This window comes from Sceloporus undulatus, chromosome 5 (genome assembly GCF_019175285.1).
Source record: "Sceloporus undulatus isolate JIND9_A2432 ecotype Alabama chromosome 5, SceUnd_v1.1, whole genome shotgun sequence".
Taxonomy (NCBI): Eukaryota; Metazoa; Chordata; class Lepidosauria; order Squamata; family Phrynosomatidae; genus Sceloporus; species Sceloporus undulatus.
In genome coordinates, this window is record NC_056526.1 from 21,716,103 (window position 1) to 21,734,165 (window position 18,063).

The 18,063-nt window shown below is 39.3% G+C and overlaps 1 protein-coding gene across 4 annotated transcripts in view; it reads right to left on the minus strand.

Annotated features, from left to right (window-relative positions):
* DENND5B (DENN domain containing 5B) overlaps positions 1–18,063 on the minus strand; it is a 141,022-nt gene that overhangs the window by 69,997 nt on the left and 52,962 nt on the right. For 3 of the 4 annotated variants that reach the window (XM_042470628.1, XM_042470630.1, XM_042470632.1), the window contains exons 2-3: positions 9,618–9,683; positions 214–323 (exon numbers count right to left, since the gene is read on the minus strand). In XM_042470628.1, the coding sequence (XP_042326562.1) occupies positions 214–323; positions 9,618–9,683 (176 nt within the window). The remainder of the gene's footprint in view (positions 1–213; positions 324–9,617; positions 9,684–18,063) is intronic. The other variant, XM_042470629.1, reaches the window with a different exon arrangement.

Genomic DNA, 18,063 nt, shown 5'->3' on the forward strand with positions numbered 1-18,063 from the left:
GTGATGATTCATCAACAGCAGCCAACAAATGACATCTGGAAAAAAGTGTTCTCAAAAATATTTTGAGAAAGAAAGGAATGCTTTGTAAGTTTTTAAAATGAAGCAGAAAACTGTACAACAAAGTAATATAAGAAGTTATACTATGCATGGAAAGAGAACAGGAAGACTGAAGTAAGGATTAATCCCTTTTAAAGAGGAGTCATCTCTACATACCATATTGACTGCATCTTGATCAAAGGGGTTCCATTCAATGTTCTGGGGATAATGAGCCAAGACTTTTGACTTGAAAGTTCTTCTTAGGGGACTCTGGTCAAAATTTTCTCCTGCAACAGAGGAAAAAAACAACAAGAGAGTAACAACTGACAGAAGGGAAGAAAATGTTTGAGAAAAGGACACCTGCAATTTTATTTAACCAGCTTCTTTTTAAAGAAAAGAAGAGAATTACAAAGGGCCTAAGTAAGCATTCAATACTTATCTAACCTAGGGGTGCAAGCATTGCCCCCCCCCCCCCAAATATGAATGCTTTCATTTCAAATTTCTAACACTGGAGTAACATAAATCTTCAGTTGAGCATTTTAGAGTTACTTGATGGTTAATTTGCCTATTTTACTGGCAGGACTTATTTTATTTCTACCTTCTTTGTATGATTATGTAAAGCGCTGTGTAAATCATACAGCTTTATATGAATACACAACAACAACAACAACAACAACAACAATAATAATAATAATTTTAAAATTTAGAAAGAAAAGGGTATGTAAAACTACCAAGGGAATGTGTATATTATAAGAGTTCAATATGTGAACTATTTTCAAACTCAACTCTGAAGACCTGTGGGAGAACAACAGTAAAAGCCAGAGTGTATTTCCAGTGATCTCCATCAGCCACCTCTGGGGAAAAGTGAAATGGCTGGCTGTATCCAGTAACAATTTTTGGTGCCACTGACTGTAATAGTTTTAAATTTAATGGACACCATTTTAGAGCTCACCTATTTAAAACCTCAAGAAACAAAGGGGAACTGCCGAAAATGATCACCAGATTTCAGCGAGGCTTGGACATAAGATTGCCCAACATTTATTAGCTGGGATACATATTCTGCCTCAGACACTACAATATTCTGAACACAGAATTAGGAGACTGGAAGGGCAAACTGAGCCAAAGTGTCCCCCTCAATTCAAGACCATTCGATCCAACCTACTTCCAATGCCAGCTCATCTTTTACATATACACAGACACACAAGTTAGTTGTAATGACAGGGGGGATGAGTGAAGGTGGCCTCAAAAGTAGGACTGTCCAGTTTAGGACAGAGCTGGGGGTTGTATGTTCTTCTCTAGAAGTTGTAAGTCCCAGCTATCCTTATCAGCATAGCTAATGGTGAGGAATGATGGAAGCTACAGTCTAACATCTATGGGGCCACATATTTCCTCCACACCTGGCTTAGAGATGTGTCAAATACTTCCTTCTCTTTCATTCCAATACTTTCTATGTATGGAGAACATTCTGAGGAGCAGATGGTGCAAAGAGTCTCATTTATTACCAATACCGATATAACATTGTACATATAAAAAAGATGTAAAGCTACAACAAAATATATCCCATGCTCATTTTTGAAAAACAGAATAATCACCATTGCCTTTTGAAATGAGGCATGTCAGAGCACACTTGTGAATACTCTCGGCACAGAGGGTTCCTTTAGTGCCTATATTATGTTTTAATTATGTTTTTAACTTTTGTATGTTTTTAATGTTAATTTTATATTGTTTTAATTGGATTGTTTTAACTGTTTTACAATTTTTCTTGCAAAGTTTTTAAAGTGTTTTTTTTTTAATCTTGTGAACTACCTTGGGTCCCTTTCTGGGAGAAAGGTGGAATAGAAATTAATTAATTAATTAATTAATTAATTAATTTTTATTTCAGGACCACACAAAAATCCATCTACTTCCAAAGCTTTAAAAACATCAGTTAATCACACATTTTGGACAAGAAAATAGTTTTCACACAGGCCAGCATCTTCATGCCAAAGCTGGACACACCAGGATGAGTGCACTGAGACCCAGTGTTGGCTCCCATAGATTCAATAAACCATGTGGTTTAAACCTTCAAGTTATTGTCCAAATAAAGCCAATTCTTAAATGGTTACTCTATTATTTATCCTACTCTTGTGCTTTTATGTATTTACAGTGCACCCGCATCATACTCGGGCGCATTAAATGCTGCTTTCATACGCTGAAAGCAGTGCGGCTTCTTCTAGCACCATGCACCGGAAGAAACAATAGCACATGAGCCACTGGTGCCATGAGCACAAGCCCCATTACTTGCAATGGGGCTCGAGCATACACGTTTTTGTTTTACATAGGTGGGGTGTGTGTGTCCGGAATGGATCCCCTGCGTAAAACAAGGGCGCACTGTATTTACTTATTTATTTTAAAGTTGCTAACTGAGAGCATTGCTAACTATAGCATACAAAGAATTCAAAGACAGCCATGTTAGTCTGGAAAATCAGTATGGAAAGGGAATCTTGTAGCACCTTTGAGACTAACTGAAAGACTTTCTTTCAGTTAAATCTCAAAGGTGCAACAGAATCTTTTTGCAAATAGCATACTAACTAGTAGTCTTGACATTCTTGTAGGCATCCTTGTATGTCACTGTCAGTGGCAGTCAGAAATCAGAGGAAAGGTAGTTCTCCAGAGTATCTGAGCTAAAATGACAAAGTCTGAAGCCTAAATGCATTTGAAACAACAACAACAAAAACAGTATTTGAAAATACCATCTAGCATGAGCTACAACTGGGTGGACAGCCAACTTATATTACAAATATTGCAATTAAAAAGAAAATACAACTTGGGGGGAAGGGATTTACAACTATGCAGAAGACTTCAAGGAACAAAAATTGAAAATGTATGTATTACTTACCTGTCATAAAGGATACAATGCCTATATGCTTATTAGAGTTTATTAGACAAATATACAAGCAACAGCATTTTTCTAACAAAGGTCAAGACTTCTAAAGCAAGGTTCCCGCTACCAATGCTCCAGGTATTAGTAACTGCAACAAAGGAGCTTTGAATTAATTACATCTCTATGGGGAAACATACAAGATTAGAGATATATCCATAGATTCTCTCTCCCCATTATTGATCGTAGAGATGTAATTATCTATGTAATTCTGAATCTGAAAGCCATGTAAGGGGAGAGAGTAATGAGAAGAAAAGAGAGAATACCGTGCTTCTTCCAAATTGTAAGTAAGGTGGAAGAAAGGGGAAGATCCTTTTGGAAAGCAGTTGCTCAGTTTGCTAAAATCAGCCTGATGGAAGTACACAGAACTACCATATATACTCAACTGTAAGTTGACCTCATGTGTAAGATGAGGGCAGGTTTTGGGGCCAAAATTATGGATTTTGATATGACCTGTGGATAAGTTGAGGGTAAAATTTAGGGGCACATAACAAAGGATGTAAAGGACAAAGCAAAGGAAAAGGATGTCAAAGAACTAACAAAATTCCAGCAGGCATGACTAGTTGTACTCATCCTAAACCCTGGCTAGATGAGAGTGTAGAGGAGTTCAGTGCTTCCAGAACAGATTACACTCTTGACTTTGACCAGGCGATAGTTGCTTTTTAAATAAAAATTTAAGTACAGTCGAGCCTCTCCTTACGCGGGGGATCCGTTCTGGACCCCCCCGCATAAGGCAAATTACGCCTATGCTTGAGCCCCATTAAAATAACTGGGGCTCATGTGCGCACCCCCCTTACACCCTGCGTGCTCCCCGTGGCTTGAGTGCATACACTCAAAGCCAGGTATAACACAGGTGCACTGTACAGTACTTACACTGACCTGTAGATAAATTGACTCAGGGGTTTTTGGATCAATTTTTTAGTAAAATTTCTGGACTTATACACTAGTATATACGGTATATGTTTTACCCCAGAGGACAGGATCAAGATTCAAAATGACCTGAACAGACTAGAAAACTGGGCCATAGCTAACAAAATGAAATTCAACACGGAGAAATGTAATGTACTGCACTTAGGGCAGAAAAACAAAAAGCACAGATATAGGATGGGGGACACCTGGCTGAATGAAACGACGTATGAAAGGGATCTAGGAGTCCAAGTAGACCATAAGTTGAACATGAGTCAACAATGTGATGCGGCAGCAAACAAGGCCAATGCGATTTTAGGCTGCATCAATAGAAGTATAGTGTCTAGATCAAGGGAAGTCATAGTGCCACTCTATTCTGCTCTGTCAGGCCCCACCTGGAATATTGTGTCCAGTTCTGGGCACCACAATTCAAAAAGGACATTGAGAAACTGGAGTGTGTCCAGAGGAGGGCGACTAAAATGGTGAAAGGTCTGGAAACCTTGCCTTATGAGGAACGACTCAGGGAGCTGGGGATGTTTAGCCTGGAGAAGAGAAGGTTAAGAGGTGATATGATAGCCCTGTTTAAATACTTGAAGGGATGTCATATTGAGGAGGGAGCAAGCTTGTTTTCTGCTGCTCCAGAGACTAGGACCCGAAGCAATGGATGCAAGCTACAGGAAAAGAGATTCCACCTCAACATTAGGAGGAACTTCCTGACAGTAAGGGCTGTTCGACAGTGGAACAAACTCTCTCGGAGTGTAGTGGAGTCTCCTTCCTTGGAGGTCTTCAAGCAGAGGCTGGATGGCCATCTGTTGGGGATGCTTTGATTGGGATTTCCTGCATGGCAGGGGGTTGGACTGGATGGCCCTTGTGGTCTCTTCCAACTCTATGATTCTATGATTCTATGATTCTATCTCAGTATTGTGACTATTCTAATTATGATATTCCACATGGTGAATCTCATCAATGTAGGTTAACCACTGATTGAAAATCTGATGGAGTCAAACCTGGGCCACTAATAATCATAAGTATAAAATACATGGAGACACACAGGTGACATTAATGTTTTACTTTGATAAAGATATGCATGGAACACAACAAAGATCATATAAGCTGCTAATACAGTTAGGATCTAAACTTCCAAGTCTATAGTCTTAAACACATTTACTTGTAAGCCCTACAGAATATGGTACGATTTGCTTCCAAGTACATATGAATATGAATACATTGTGCTCCACAAACAGTATCTCGAAATGGATCACAGTCGGATCACAGTATTATTCAAGTAAAACTAACATGAGCTATAATGGGTCATAATAAAATGTTGTCACTCAGGTTTTTCAGTAATGTTTAGCAGCATGGGAACAATGCAAAAAAGCTTACATTTATAATCAATTAGTTCCCTTCTGTGAATTCTCTGTAAAATCCAGGGTAATTCAGGTTTACACAGGCAAGACAGGGTGATGGATGACACTGTTTAACTAACACATATCCACTTTATTTTGAGTGTTAAGCAGTCTCCATTAAGCTGTTACTAAAGTCCCATGCCTGTTATTTACAATATATATTTTGAGCTGGGAGGAATCCTAAATAAAATGCATATTGCTTTTAGAAAAAAATGGGTTTGTTAACCTGGAGGCTGGTAGCAATTTAAATATGTAATCACCAAACAAATAGAATGCCGATTAAAAACAACATTTTTTTTCAGTTCACTTATCTCCCAACTTCAACATTTAAGGATTCTAATAGGTTACAAATTCGGCTGAAGTGCATCCTGCCACACATTGGAAATTAAAATATCTCTGATTGCCTTGAGGAGAATCTATGACATTTGCCTGTCACTGCAGTCATTGTTGTCAGCTGTCAATTCTAATTAAACTGGTTCAGCATTTCATAGTAAATCTGCTCTTTCTAGGTGAATTTGCCCTTTCATTTCCTATGGTTTTTTAAAAATTACAGACAAGAGTATTAGGACTGGCATAGAATAACAAGATGTAATTTGTTAAAGGACAAAATCCAGATTTTGTACTTTCTCTTTTTCTCCACACACAGTAGCAAAACTATGCACTTTGCGGTAGCACTCCAGATTGTGGTAAACCTCAGCTTGTCTTTATGTCCAATTACAGCAAGCTGTGGTTTGTTCAAATCATAGTTTGCTCTCAGACTAGGATCAAACTGTACATTTTTACATGTTAGCTGGAGAATTGTGGTTTGTGAAGAACCCTGTCTACACTCCACTGATATCTGAATCCGTAGATTCAACCAATCACGGATTGAAAATAATAAAAAATACAATATTCAAGTATTTTTTTAAAAATTGGAAAAAAAACAGTCTTTTTTTAAAAAAAATCAAATTCAGGCTTTGTGAGATATTTCATCTTTCCCTTGCCCTACTCAGTGGTCTTGCAAGGGGATTGTGGTGGAAGCTGTTCTGTGGCACTCCCCTGAAAGGGTGAAGAAGCCACTGCTGCAAGGCAAGGAAGAAATGAGGAAAAGCTGGGGCTCAAACACATGCAGCAACAACTGCCTCTGGAATGTGTGTGAAAATGGTGGTGTGGAAGGGATTGGGTGGCAAAGGAGAGAGCAAGAGAGAACTGGTTGTCGGGCTGGAGAAGAGTATCTGGGCCCCAGTGGATACGGAGGGGTAAGTGTACATTAGCAAACTGTAGTTTGTGGAGGACTAGAAGTTGTGACTTCCAATCTTCTCCTCTTATGTAGAAGAAGTAATGCATGAGCATGCAGTAGTTAGTATGTTTGGACTCATCACTTATAATCAGATTGAACAACCTGGATTAATTGCTATCAGTGAATTTTCAAGGTATTTTCACCCCTTGTACGCTGACTTTTCACCATCACATGAACCCACATGGTGAGGAACCCATGGCCCTCCAGATGTTGTGTGATAATAACTCGTATCACAATCATATGACTGTGGCTGATGGGAGTCAGATTCTAACACATGGAGAACAAGAGGCAGGCAGGCAACAGAAACAACAGAACAAAATTCTATGGCATTGTAGGGAACAAAATCCAGTGAACAATTAAGAGAAATCAAGAAAGCAGGTGTGCAATGGGGCTATCAGGAAAAGGATTCCCTGTGTTGCTAAGACCACTGCAAAAATATGGTTTTTCAGATATCAGGCCTTATCCTTAACTTGCTTGGCCTATCAGTATTCAGGGACCTTCCTGGTGGCCCTCTTAGCTAAACATCTTATACAACTCTCTGTTGCCCAAATTTTAGGAGCAGCATACATAATTAATCCTTATCTCATATGAAATATAAAATATAAATATAAAATATAGCCTCCTGGAAGAATTCTCATCCAGAATTATCTAGACTCAGAATAAACTGCAGATTTAGGTCCAGGCAATAGCTGATACAATCTTCTCCTTTCACACAACATTCTTTGGTTTTGAAAGATATCTTAGAAAGTCCTCAGCCACAGCGTTTTTAATGTTGTTCTGCTCAGCTACTTCTCTGGTTTCTGCTGCTAATTAGTACTTTTAGGGGGGGAGGGTTAAGTGGGAGTTTTTCAAACAGTAGATGATGGGGAATTAATTATCACTGATTTTGCTTTGGAAACTGTTAGCCAAAAGGCTAGTTATACATATTTTAATAATAAATAAAACAGAGTTTTTCATTCCGGGGACATTCTGATTTTTCTCTTCTCTAACTCGTGGATTGCTAGTGAAGGGGTAAGAATTAGTCACACACAATGTTGTTGGATTGCAATTCCCAGTACTCTTTACTCTTAGCTATGCTGGCGGGGACTGCTGGGAGTTGCAGTTCAATGATAGCTGAAGAGCTGTATAATTCCCATACCTGCATGAGGAGGTAAGAGCAGGAATTAGATTTCACCAAGCTGGCATGAGGACTGTGAGAGGAAGATACACTGAGGATTAGTTCATCTATCCAGGTGAAAAATACCAGAACACAAGCTGGCATAAAACATATGTTACCCAAAGAACAGTTGTGGTGGTGGTGGGGAGAACTGGGGGTTCCAGTTGGGTAACCTTTGGACATTTGTATATGGGTATACCAGTACTTACTGAGGAGAACTCCAAAATTGGGGTGAATAAAGAGAGTTTTATTCAGAAAATATGCAGAGTGCAATCACACACACACACGCAATAGCAATTCACAAAGATGCAGCATACAGAGCTAACTGAAATGGAAATATAGAAGGGTGACAGCAGAGTTTAAGGGATTTGCGATGGGTTGATAATTACCTATCCAATGAATAGACCACAGAAAGATGGAATGGCTCAGACTCGTAAGTCTGAGGGGGACATAGAACATACCCAGAGTGTGGAGAAGTGTGCCAGCTGTGTATGTATAGAGGTTAGGTTTTGGAACCATACTTATACCTAAAATATAGCCCCAAGCAGTGGGCTACCTTGTCAGGTAACCAAGACTGGATGTCCTTTCCCAGGAATCGATAATGGGATTCCAGACTGGTTGATGGCTTCAATTTTACTGTGACAAACAGTGATTGGATTAGAGTATTTCAAGAATGGATGGATAGGGAAGTTTCACTGGGAACACAACAGGGGGTAGGCAGAAAGACTGGCTTACTGTTACGTGCAAGGAGATCCTTTGTCCCAAGTTGCAAGAGAAAATGTAGATGACTGGGGAAAGGAAGGAGCCCTTCATGCACCATCTGGATTTGGATGTCTTATTTGTCTGGATGGGTACATGCCTCAAAACACGCTCCTTTTTTCCTGGGAACCTGACCTAATCTTCCTGAAAGGTCACTGATCTCCCAAAAACATGCTATCTCCAGATATGAAACAGAGCATATACTCCAGAACTGGTGTATCTGTCCACAGAGTGTGATGAGGTGTTGTATTTACCAGGTCCTGGTTGGTGATCCAGCAGCTGTATGTTTTCCTTGTGCCTATTAAAACAAACTTATATAGGGGCTCAGAAAGCCATAAGAAGAGCCTTGTTGCATTAGATCAAAAGAGCCAGAATTCTGATTCCCACAGCAGCTGCTGAGATGGCACTGGGAAGCCTATAAGTAGCGTACAAGGACAACAATCTGATATTACTGTTATCAGTAGCAGATAGTCAAAGGTACAAAATGTCTCTACTCCTGGAAGCAGCATACAACCATTATAGCTAGTAATCTTTAACAGCCTCCTCTATGCCTGCTTACATGTGAACCAGCCAGTGTATTAAATTTCACTTCAGAGGCCAGCCTCCATCTCTTACTACTGTCAGAGGTGAGGCAGGTGATGGCTAGGTATGGGATCGTTTTTGTGTTGGTACAACAATTTGGAATTGACTTTTAATTGTAAACAATTTAATTCACCACTTTAAAATAATAATAATAATAATAATAATAATAATAATAATAATAATAATAGCAGCAGCAGCAACAACAACAACAACTGCACAGGGAGCCATTCTAGGAACTGGCGTTGAAGAGTGAGATGCTATGTGTCTGAATTAGTATACAAAAATGAAAAACAATATTTTAATGACCTCTTCGGTGAATTTTGCACAGAAAGGAGAATCCTAAAATGTGATCATGATAGTAGCGGACTGGAGAAAAAGCCAGTTATTCAGACCTTCATAGGAAAACTATGGGGTGAAGAAGAAAGGGAAATAATCACGGATTACTGATTAGAGTATAAAGTTCCCAATCAAAGAAAGAGTGTTTAATTTTCAAGCAACATTGTAAGATGGAAGTGGATACAGAATGCCTGGAGTTTAAATGAGTAAGCCCACCCACATCCTTTTTTTTTTTACCTGATGTTCTGTTTGCAGTATCTGAGCTCTTGCCATGGCGATCAGCTTCTAACCACTGGTATAAGACTACATGACATAACAGAAACAAAAAGCACGTATGAACAAAATGAATGGAAAATGCAGACACAAAAACAAGGTTTAAAAAAAAGAGCGAGAGAGATACAGGAGACATGCACCATGAAGTTAGTGATTGTTTCTTTCCAACATTGCTGATGGAGGGCAAAGGACAAGACAATGAATGTTAGGTAGGCATACATGCATATTTACAAACAACTCGGTATAGTGAGTGATTTTCCTGTAAAAATACAAGTGAGATGAATAAGTTTCTTCTCATACTTAAATCACCACAACCACTGACTCCAGATTTGTTTAGACTAACATGTGCAATGGGTTGTTAAAAGTATTGGAACACATGGGGGCCCAGTTCACATGTCATTGTTTCTGTAACTAGCATCAGTGAAGGAGCACTATATGGCAGTGTTCCACACAGAACAAGCAGTAAACGTTACAGAGGCGATGCCAAAAAACTATATCCCATGTTGAGCTTCAAAAAGGCACTCTTTGGACTACAACTCCAAGAGCCTCTCAGTCAAAGCTGGGTAATTCTAGGGGTTATAGCCCTCCAAGAACCAACCTTTCCATACTTTGGTTCCAAGGCATGTTGGCATACCATGAAAGGGACTGCGCATTCCATGAAAAATTAAAGCCACCACTCAAGTGCATTTGAGAGGTTTCATACAGCACTGAGTTTCCATCTCTAGCAACACACTACCTAACAACAAATTTAGGGAGTGAAAAGATTCCCCAGTGTAATTCAACAAATCCCTGAAGTATCACTGTAGCATGGAAAAGCAGTGTTGCATTCCTCAGTCCTAAAGGAAGAGAGTTAAATGCCAGGAGGGCACCTGCACATTGTAGTGGGAGTTGACTGAGAATCTGTCTTTTAAAGTGTGCCTCCAAATTCAATCTGGAAATAAAAATTGTGACTTACATGAGCATCAAGTATCTCCCAGGGCTAGACTATGGGAGATCATTTGAGTGGGACAGAACAAACCCTGGGACTAGCCAGTATTTAGGATTGAAAAGAGACTCAGGATCAAAGGACACAACCAAAAAGAGCAAGATGGGTCAAGACCAAATAATAACTAAGGGCAGAGGAATACATCAGAGCTCAGGAAGGGTTCTCTGCGTTGCTTGATCAAGGCTCAACTGTAAGAGGAAATCCTCTTACAGTACTTGAGAAGCTACCATCCTTATGATTACTAATGTGAGAGGGCTGCATACAGATTCAGCAGCTTCTGGCAGTGTTTGGGGGAAAACTAGCGGAAATGCTATTTACCCCAAGCACTGCCCATTCATGTCACTGACTCTATGCAAATTTCTGCTGATATATTTTCTGGCAGCCACACAGACTGGAATCCATACATTACATCTAACTGTGAGATACTGGAGGGGAGAGGTAAGAAGCATTAAAAACACTACTTTCACGTGCCAAAAGAACAAGAGTTTCATGGAGTGACAACACTTTGCCCATCTTCAAACAAAATGAGGTGAGATGTTAAGTACAGCAACCTAAAAAAATCACTATTTTTAATAAACAAAGAACATAAATAAATGCACATAAGACAATGTCTTTGTATAAAAACAGACAAAACCAAGAAACCCAGACTAATCAGTGTGCAACTAGATAGTTTTCCAAATTTGTTTTTGTTAAAATATCATGTTAGTAATTTGACAACTTCAGTCCCAACAGTGTCCAGTTACTTTTATTAAGAAAAGTTGCAGATGAAGATGGATTAGAAAATTAACTTGAATTTAGTATGTGAATAGTATAGAGTAAGAGTGACACACAGGAGTAGGATGTTGACCTTAGGACACCTGTGCAACATTCTTATGTTGCAAAGGCAGCTGACCCTGGCTGGACTAGTCATTTCCTGCTCACTGTCTGGTCTACATAGCACAAACTGAGAATAAACCAATTTAGTCCTCCATATAGTCTTCCCTGAATTTATATCCCACCTGTCTCTTCATAAAGGATGCAAAGTGGTGAGAAGAAGAATGAAATATAAATATGCCATATAGGATTGTCAGCTTCATGGATTAGAGGGCCATTTCAGGATGACCACCATCACCCTGCTCACAACATGTGTTGCCCCTGCAAAGTAGTATTTATATATTTTATATATTTTACAGCTGTGCTATGAAACCATTAAAACTCGGATTGGGCTCAAGAACACCTTACGTTGATTAAACATAGGAAATCCAGTACTCATTTTCTGGCATCTCTTGCTTTGTTTTTGAAGATGTTCATGCAGCAGAATTGAAAAAGAAAAACCATGGAGAATCTAGGCTGCATAGCAGAGGGGGTTAACTGTGGCCTTCTACATGATCTTTAGTTCAAATTCCCAACAAGCTCAGTCAGCATGGCCAATTGTTAGGGATGACAGGAGCTGCAGTCCAGCATTCTCGGTGGGACCACAGGTTGCCTGCCCCTTAGGCGAGGTGACTTTGTAAGTGATTTCAGTAGATGACTTCACATAAAGCATCTTCATATGCCATATCATACAACCATCCATGCAAGAAAACTATTTACATTTTTAAAAGTTTATAGATGTCAATTCATGCAAGAAATGTATTTTAATTTCTTAAAAGTTTCTAGATCTCAAGAGCTGGGAAAATGGGTAAACACTGAGGTTGCACATAGGTCCAAGCACTGCACTGTCAATTGTTAGGGCTCTTGTACAGCAAAGATATATAACCTTTTAGGCCCCAACGGTGAATTGTGTCAGATGGGACATCTAGGCCAACACAACTGAGGGTCACTTGCAATCCTAGGGCTATAGGTAGTGCATCCCTGTTGTACAGCATTATATGGTATCTTGTGTGATGTTTAGGTTCTTTGTACAATGTTCAGAAACAGAAAACATATTCACCACTAATTATAAATATGCATAACTTCAGACACATTTGGAGAACTCAGTAAAAAGGTCTTGTGGCATCTTAAAGACTATCACATTTTATCTGACAAAAGCTTTTGTAGTCTGTCACAGCCCATGCAAGCTTATGCCAAGTATAGTCTTTAAAACTGATTCTGCTGCAACAGACTAAAACAGTTGTGTTTAGTTTTTTTAGGCAAACAAACACAAACACATTCCTTTGGAAATTGCAGGATTTATCTCACATTGGTGCAGAATTTGGATCACTATGGAAACAACAAATTCTGATATGGCTTTATGCACACCTTTGTAACAACTTCAAACAGAAAAAGAGGATACCAACAACAAAAAAGCACACACTGAGAAGGTGCTATGGAAGTGATAATGTAATACAGGATAAACTGTGTCCTATTAAAAATTTCATTTAAACCATGAACACTCCTAGTCTACTTCTACAACTAAGAATAGCAAGAACGCTTCATCCCCCACAAAAAAAAGTTTATATATTTATGCGCTGCATTTCTAAAACACTTTTCTGCCAAAAGATTTCAAGACAGTTTGCAAGAGAACACTTCTACATAAGTAGAAACAGGCACATGTGAGATAACACTACAGTGCAAGGGGAAGATACCACAATTATGAATCCTGTCCTAAGACGTTTTATCCTTGCTTTATGTTACAAGTGCACTAATTTACTAAAGTTCCAAGTTGTCTTTCAGTCCAAAATAATCTCCATTTAAGCAACCATGGTAATCAAATGTACAGTTTTACTTAAACAGTAACATCTTTGTGTAATCATCTCTCAGAGTACATTTTGGTTCTCATGTGTTTAGCATCACTCTGTAATCCAGATTTTCAAAGTGGGTTTAAACAAATATCTATTTATATTATCTGTCTCAAAACAAGAGGGTTCCTTTCTCGTGCCCTAACAAGGAGTTGATGTTATGGCTACTCCACTAGTCACAGAGTATTCAAAGTGCTAACAAACATGTATCTATACTAGATGTGGGCAGCATATGGCCTTCCAAATGTTGATGGATGGCACTCGCATCATCTTTTACTACTGACTGTATTGACTACTCGTGATGTGAGTTGTGGTTCAACGATATTCAGAAGACTACAGGTTGCCCACTCATCATCTATAGCCCACATCCACACACATGGGAATCTCATCAGCAAATACTTTATAACCTTCTTGTTACTAGTAACTGGACTACAAATAGCCCAAAACTGGAAAATTATACAGCTCATTGTCTTTGAATAGTTAGTATCACTATGTTTGAGTCAAAGAAACTAACACATAAGATTTGGCAACAGCTGGCATACAAAGACTCCGACTTGTTTGAAGCAACTTGTTTTATTTTCATTTATTTAAACCATGAATCAGAAGATCTCAACTGCCTTCCCAAATCACATACACACTTCTGCAAAAAAAACAAAAAACAAAAAACCATCTGGATAACAATGAACTCAAACCCTATCTTACAGAAAGAATAACCATCACATAATTTCTGTAACAGTGTACTATCCAGTTTGTATTATTAAATTGCTTTTATGATGTATTTATAACTTTAATAGAAATGTTTTTTCTTTTAAGGTTTCTTCACTGGCACTCTGTCATATGAAAAAGCATTCAGCTTAATTCATTAAAGCCAAAGTAATCAGCTGACAGCTCTAGATCTGCATAGCACATTTCAGTTTTTCAGATAAATATTACTACTGTATCTTTTCTGCTTAAGACAGAAGTGTGTAAAGTGCAATAGTGGACCACTTGCAGACATTTCTCCCTCTGCTGTTTTTGCAGCCCTCCAGACTGTCCTCCCTCCCAAAAACAACAACTGTGAATTGGTTCTCTTGGAAACCACCAGGAATAGCAAAATACCTTCAAATAAGTTGCAGGGTTCCCCACACTGTTCAATATTTATTCATAAAGGGAATATTTTTTTAAAAAGTCTTTCAAATGCAGAACTATTTTGTGGGGATATTTTGGTGGTTTGTGTGGCCCTTGGAGGATCCTAGGGTAGAAAACTGGCCTTCAGATCTCCACTGGCCTTTCAGAAAAGGAGAGAGGAGAGGAAACAAAAGCACATATATATTAAAAAATTCAAAAAGCATAGACCTGCACTGCTGACAGAAATGAATACACCAGCAGTATACTAAAAGGTGCTACAACAAGAAGTCAAAACAGTTATGTTTATGGGCCTCTGAGATCTCATTATCGCAAGCCATTCTGTTTTGATTAGTTTCAACAGAGGACTCAAGCACCCACAGGCAAGACCTACAAATGCACTTAACAACAAGACGCCCAAATATTTTCAAATAAAGCACCCTCATTAAGTTCCTAAGGGCGCTATTAGACTGAACGCTGGTCTGTTAGCTTACACTACGCTGTATACATTCCCTCTTTCTCTCTCATGCACAGACTGACTGCTTTTGAAAACAATAGATTTAAAAATACAATCTAGTCAGAATAATTTTTTCCCAGCCTCACTATCCTCTACCTTCTGACCTCAAATGAAGTATCTCCTACTGTCTGTCAAGGGTAATATTACACAAACCAACAGCTTAGGTTTCTTAAAATAGCTGTCAAGTGGTGGTAGGACAGAGATTCACATAAAAGGAATCAACTCTCCAAAATAGGAAGACCAAACCAAGGATTTCTACTGTAATGCATTCAAAGTAACACAGCATATATAAATTATGCTTTGCCTCTAGGGAGTAGGGCTCAATTACAGTATAAATCATATGCATACTCGTTCCAGATCTGATCACTTCCACTTCATGTATATATTGACTTCAACAATGCTCTCTCTTCTGCATTGATTGCTAGCTGCAAGCTATTTTATAATACCCTTAGTATATAATGCTTCTTCCAGCAGTACCTGTCAAGGAATGCAGAACTGGCATTTTCAGAATTCTAGGCATGGAAGAGAACATAATTTCCTTTTAGCCTCAAGCCTCTTTTTTCACCATGCCAAAGATGCATGGAATTGAAGTATTTCCTGTTGGTTGCCAAGGCTGCATCTCCATCACAGCAGACCACATTCTAAGCATAGGTTACCAACATTTTCCTTAAGGCAAACCCATCCATCCACCCAGCAACTCTTGATAATAAATGACACCCTTTTCTGAAAAAAAAAATCACTTTCACAAGAAGATAAATTTGACCAATATGATCGTCAGAAACATCTTAAAATTAATGTTGCATCAGAGAGCCAGCGTGGTATAGTGGTTTGAATATTGGACCTCAGTCTCCATTCAGCCATGGAAATCCACTGGGTGACCTTTTACAAGTTGCATTCTTTCATCCTCAGAGAAAAGCAAAGGCAGCTAGCAACCCTGCTCTAAAGAGATATGGCCAAGAAAACCCCATCATAGGTTCACCTTAAGGTTGCCCTAAGTCAGAAATGACTGAAGACACACAACAAAAAACAACTGCACCATGAGATGACAAGAGGCTGAGGAAGGTAAATTTTGGGATTATAAATCTCAGCATTCCCCTAACTGGCATGTTGGCTATGGGGTTTGGGGAGTTGTAATCCCAAAAGGTTACTTTGCAAAGTTCTGGATGGGCAAACGTTTTTAATTTTCTTAAAAAATATCACATCTTACCAAATGTTCACTTTAACCACATGCAAATATATTTAGGCTGTCCATATGATATTGTAATTTAAAGGTCTACTTTTACTTTTTCTAGTTGTTTATGTCACAATTATTGCCATTGCATTCAGTGATATACAGGAATTACAATTTAGAAGTAACAGTACAAAAAATACTACAAAGGGTTCTGTATGGTGTGGTATAGGAGGAGATCAGCAGCGGGTTGACACCAACCCTAGTGGTGCCATGATATACAGTGTCTACATATACACCAAGAAGGTAACTACAGAGGCTTGGTGGAGGCTCACTATCTTCCCATGGGATCTTGGAAGACTGTCACACTCATCACTGTGTGCCTTTATTTTTTGGAAGAAAAAAAAATGCTGGAAACCCAAAATGGTCTTGACGCCACATGTGGCCAATACGGCACACTTTCCCCACCCTTGCTATATACTGACTAGCAATCATTACCCAGAGTTTCCAGGTGATGATGGTGATCTCCATCCCAGTGGTGACCTCCCAGACCTCCTTGCAGATGCTAAGGATTGAACTGAGGATCATTTTGACCAAAACATATCTTGTACTATTGAGCTATGCTCTTATTCTCAAAGGGAGGGATCTGGTCCTTTCTGCAAGGAACCCAGGGTAATTAACCCTTTTCATCCACACACACTGCTATGAGATAGCTTAAGTTGAATGTATGTGACAGAATAAGGGGTGTTGTGCAAGGCTACTCAATGAGTGTGTCAGCTCAGAATGGAGCCCAACTCAAGTCTCCATGGTCAAGGTTCAGAACTATTTTCTAAGCCACCATGGAACAGATGTTAAAAGTGCTCTTGTTTCAGGGTTAGGGAACCTGTGTCTTTCCAGGTATTACTGAACTTCATTTCCCCACAACCCTAGCTAGTTTGGCCAGTGGTGAGTTATGATGGGACTAGCAGTTCATCAACATCTGGAAGACAAGGCATCCCATCCCTGAGCATTCTGTTTTCTGATAACAGTCAGCCACAACCAACAAGGGAAATATGAAAGCAAGACACAAACAGCACTATCAATCTCCATTGGTATTCCTAGTATCTTATGAGCAGCCAAGAGTAAAAATAAACTTGACAAAGAAAGAGGTATAACTCAATTTCCACTATGCTAGAATCTTTTTTCCCAAAAAGGTACTCCCATTCCAAGACTAGAAACATCATTTCCAAGTTCTATGGCTTAGATATGAGGCAGCAGTTTGTATTTACTTGGGCCCTATGAAGATCTAATTATATCATATCTAATGTGAAACATTCAGTAGGCTAGCACATTCCTTCCCGCTCTCACATGTTCCCCCTCCCCACTTTCACTTACAATATTAAGACATGCTTGAGTCAATGTGGTATACTTTTAAATATTGGACTAGGACTCTGGCAGATTGGGATCTGAATCTCCATTCAGTCATAGTAACCTATTGGGTGACACTGAACAAGTCACATTCTCTCATATTCAGAGAAAAGCAATGGCAAACCCCCTCTGAACAAATCTTGACAAGAAAACCCCATGATAGGGTCACCTTATGGTCAGTAACTACTGGAAGGTGCACTACAAGTATTAGGATTCCATTGATAATTTTGCTAAACTAAGCCCCAGTACAGACTGGTGCACTGCGCCGGCCTGGGGCCAATTTTAGGGCTCTGTAGGTCTGGGCATCCATACATGCCCTGCGTTACAATCGGTGCCCGTGCGCCATCTTGCCACAGCCCCATCCACATGAGGCGTGGCATTGTGACGCACGAGTGTCCAAGTGCCCAAACAGAATTGTGGCTCTTATGACGCTTCTAAAAAGAAGCCACTCTTAGGGAGCACATTGGTGCCGTGCCATGCGGCTGGCGCGGCATTGATGAGGGGCAAAGATGGGCGCTATGGAGCCACCC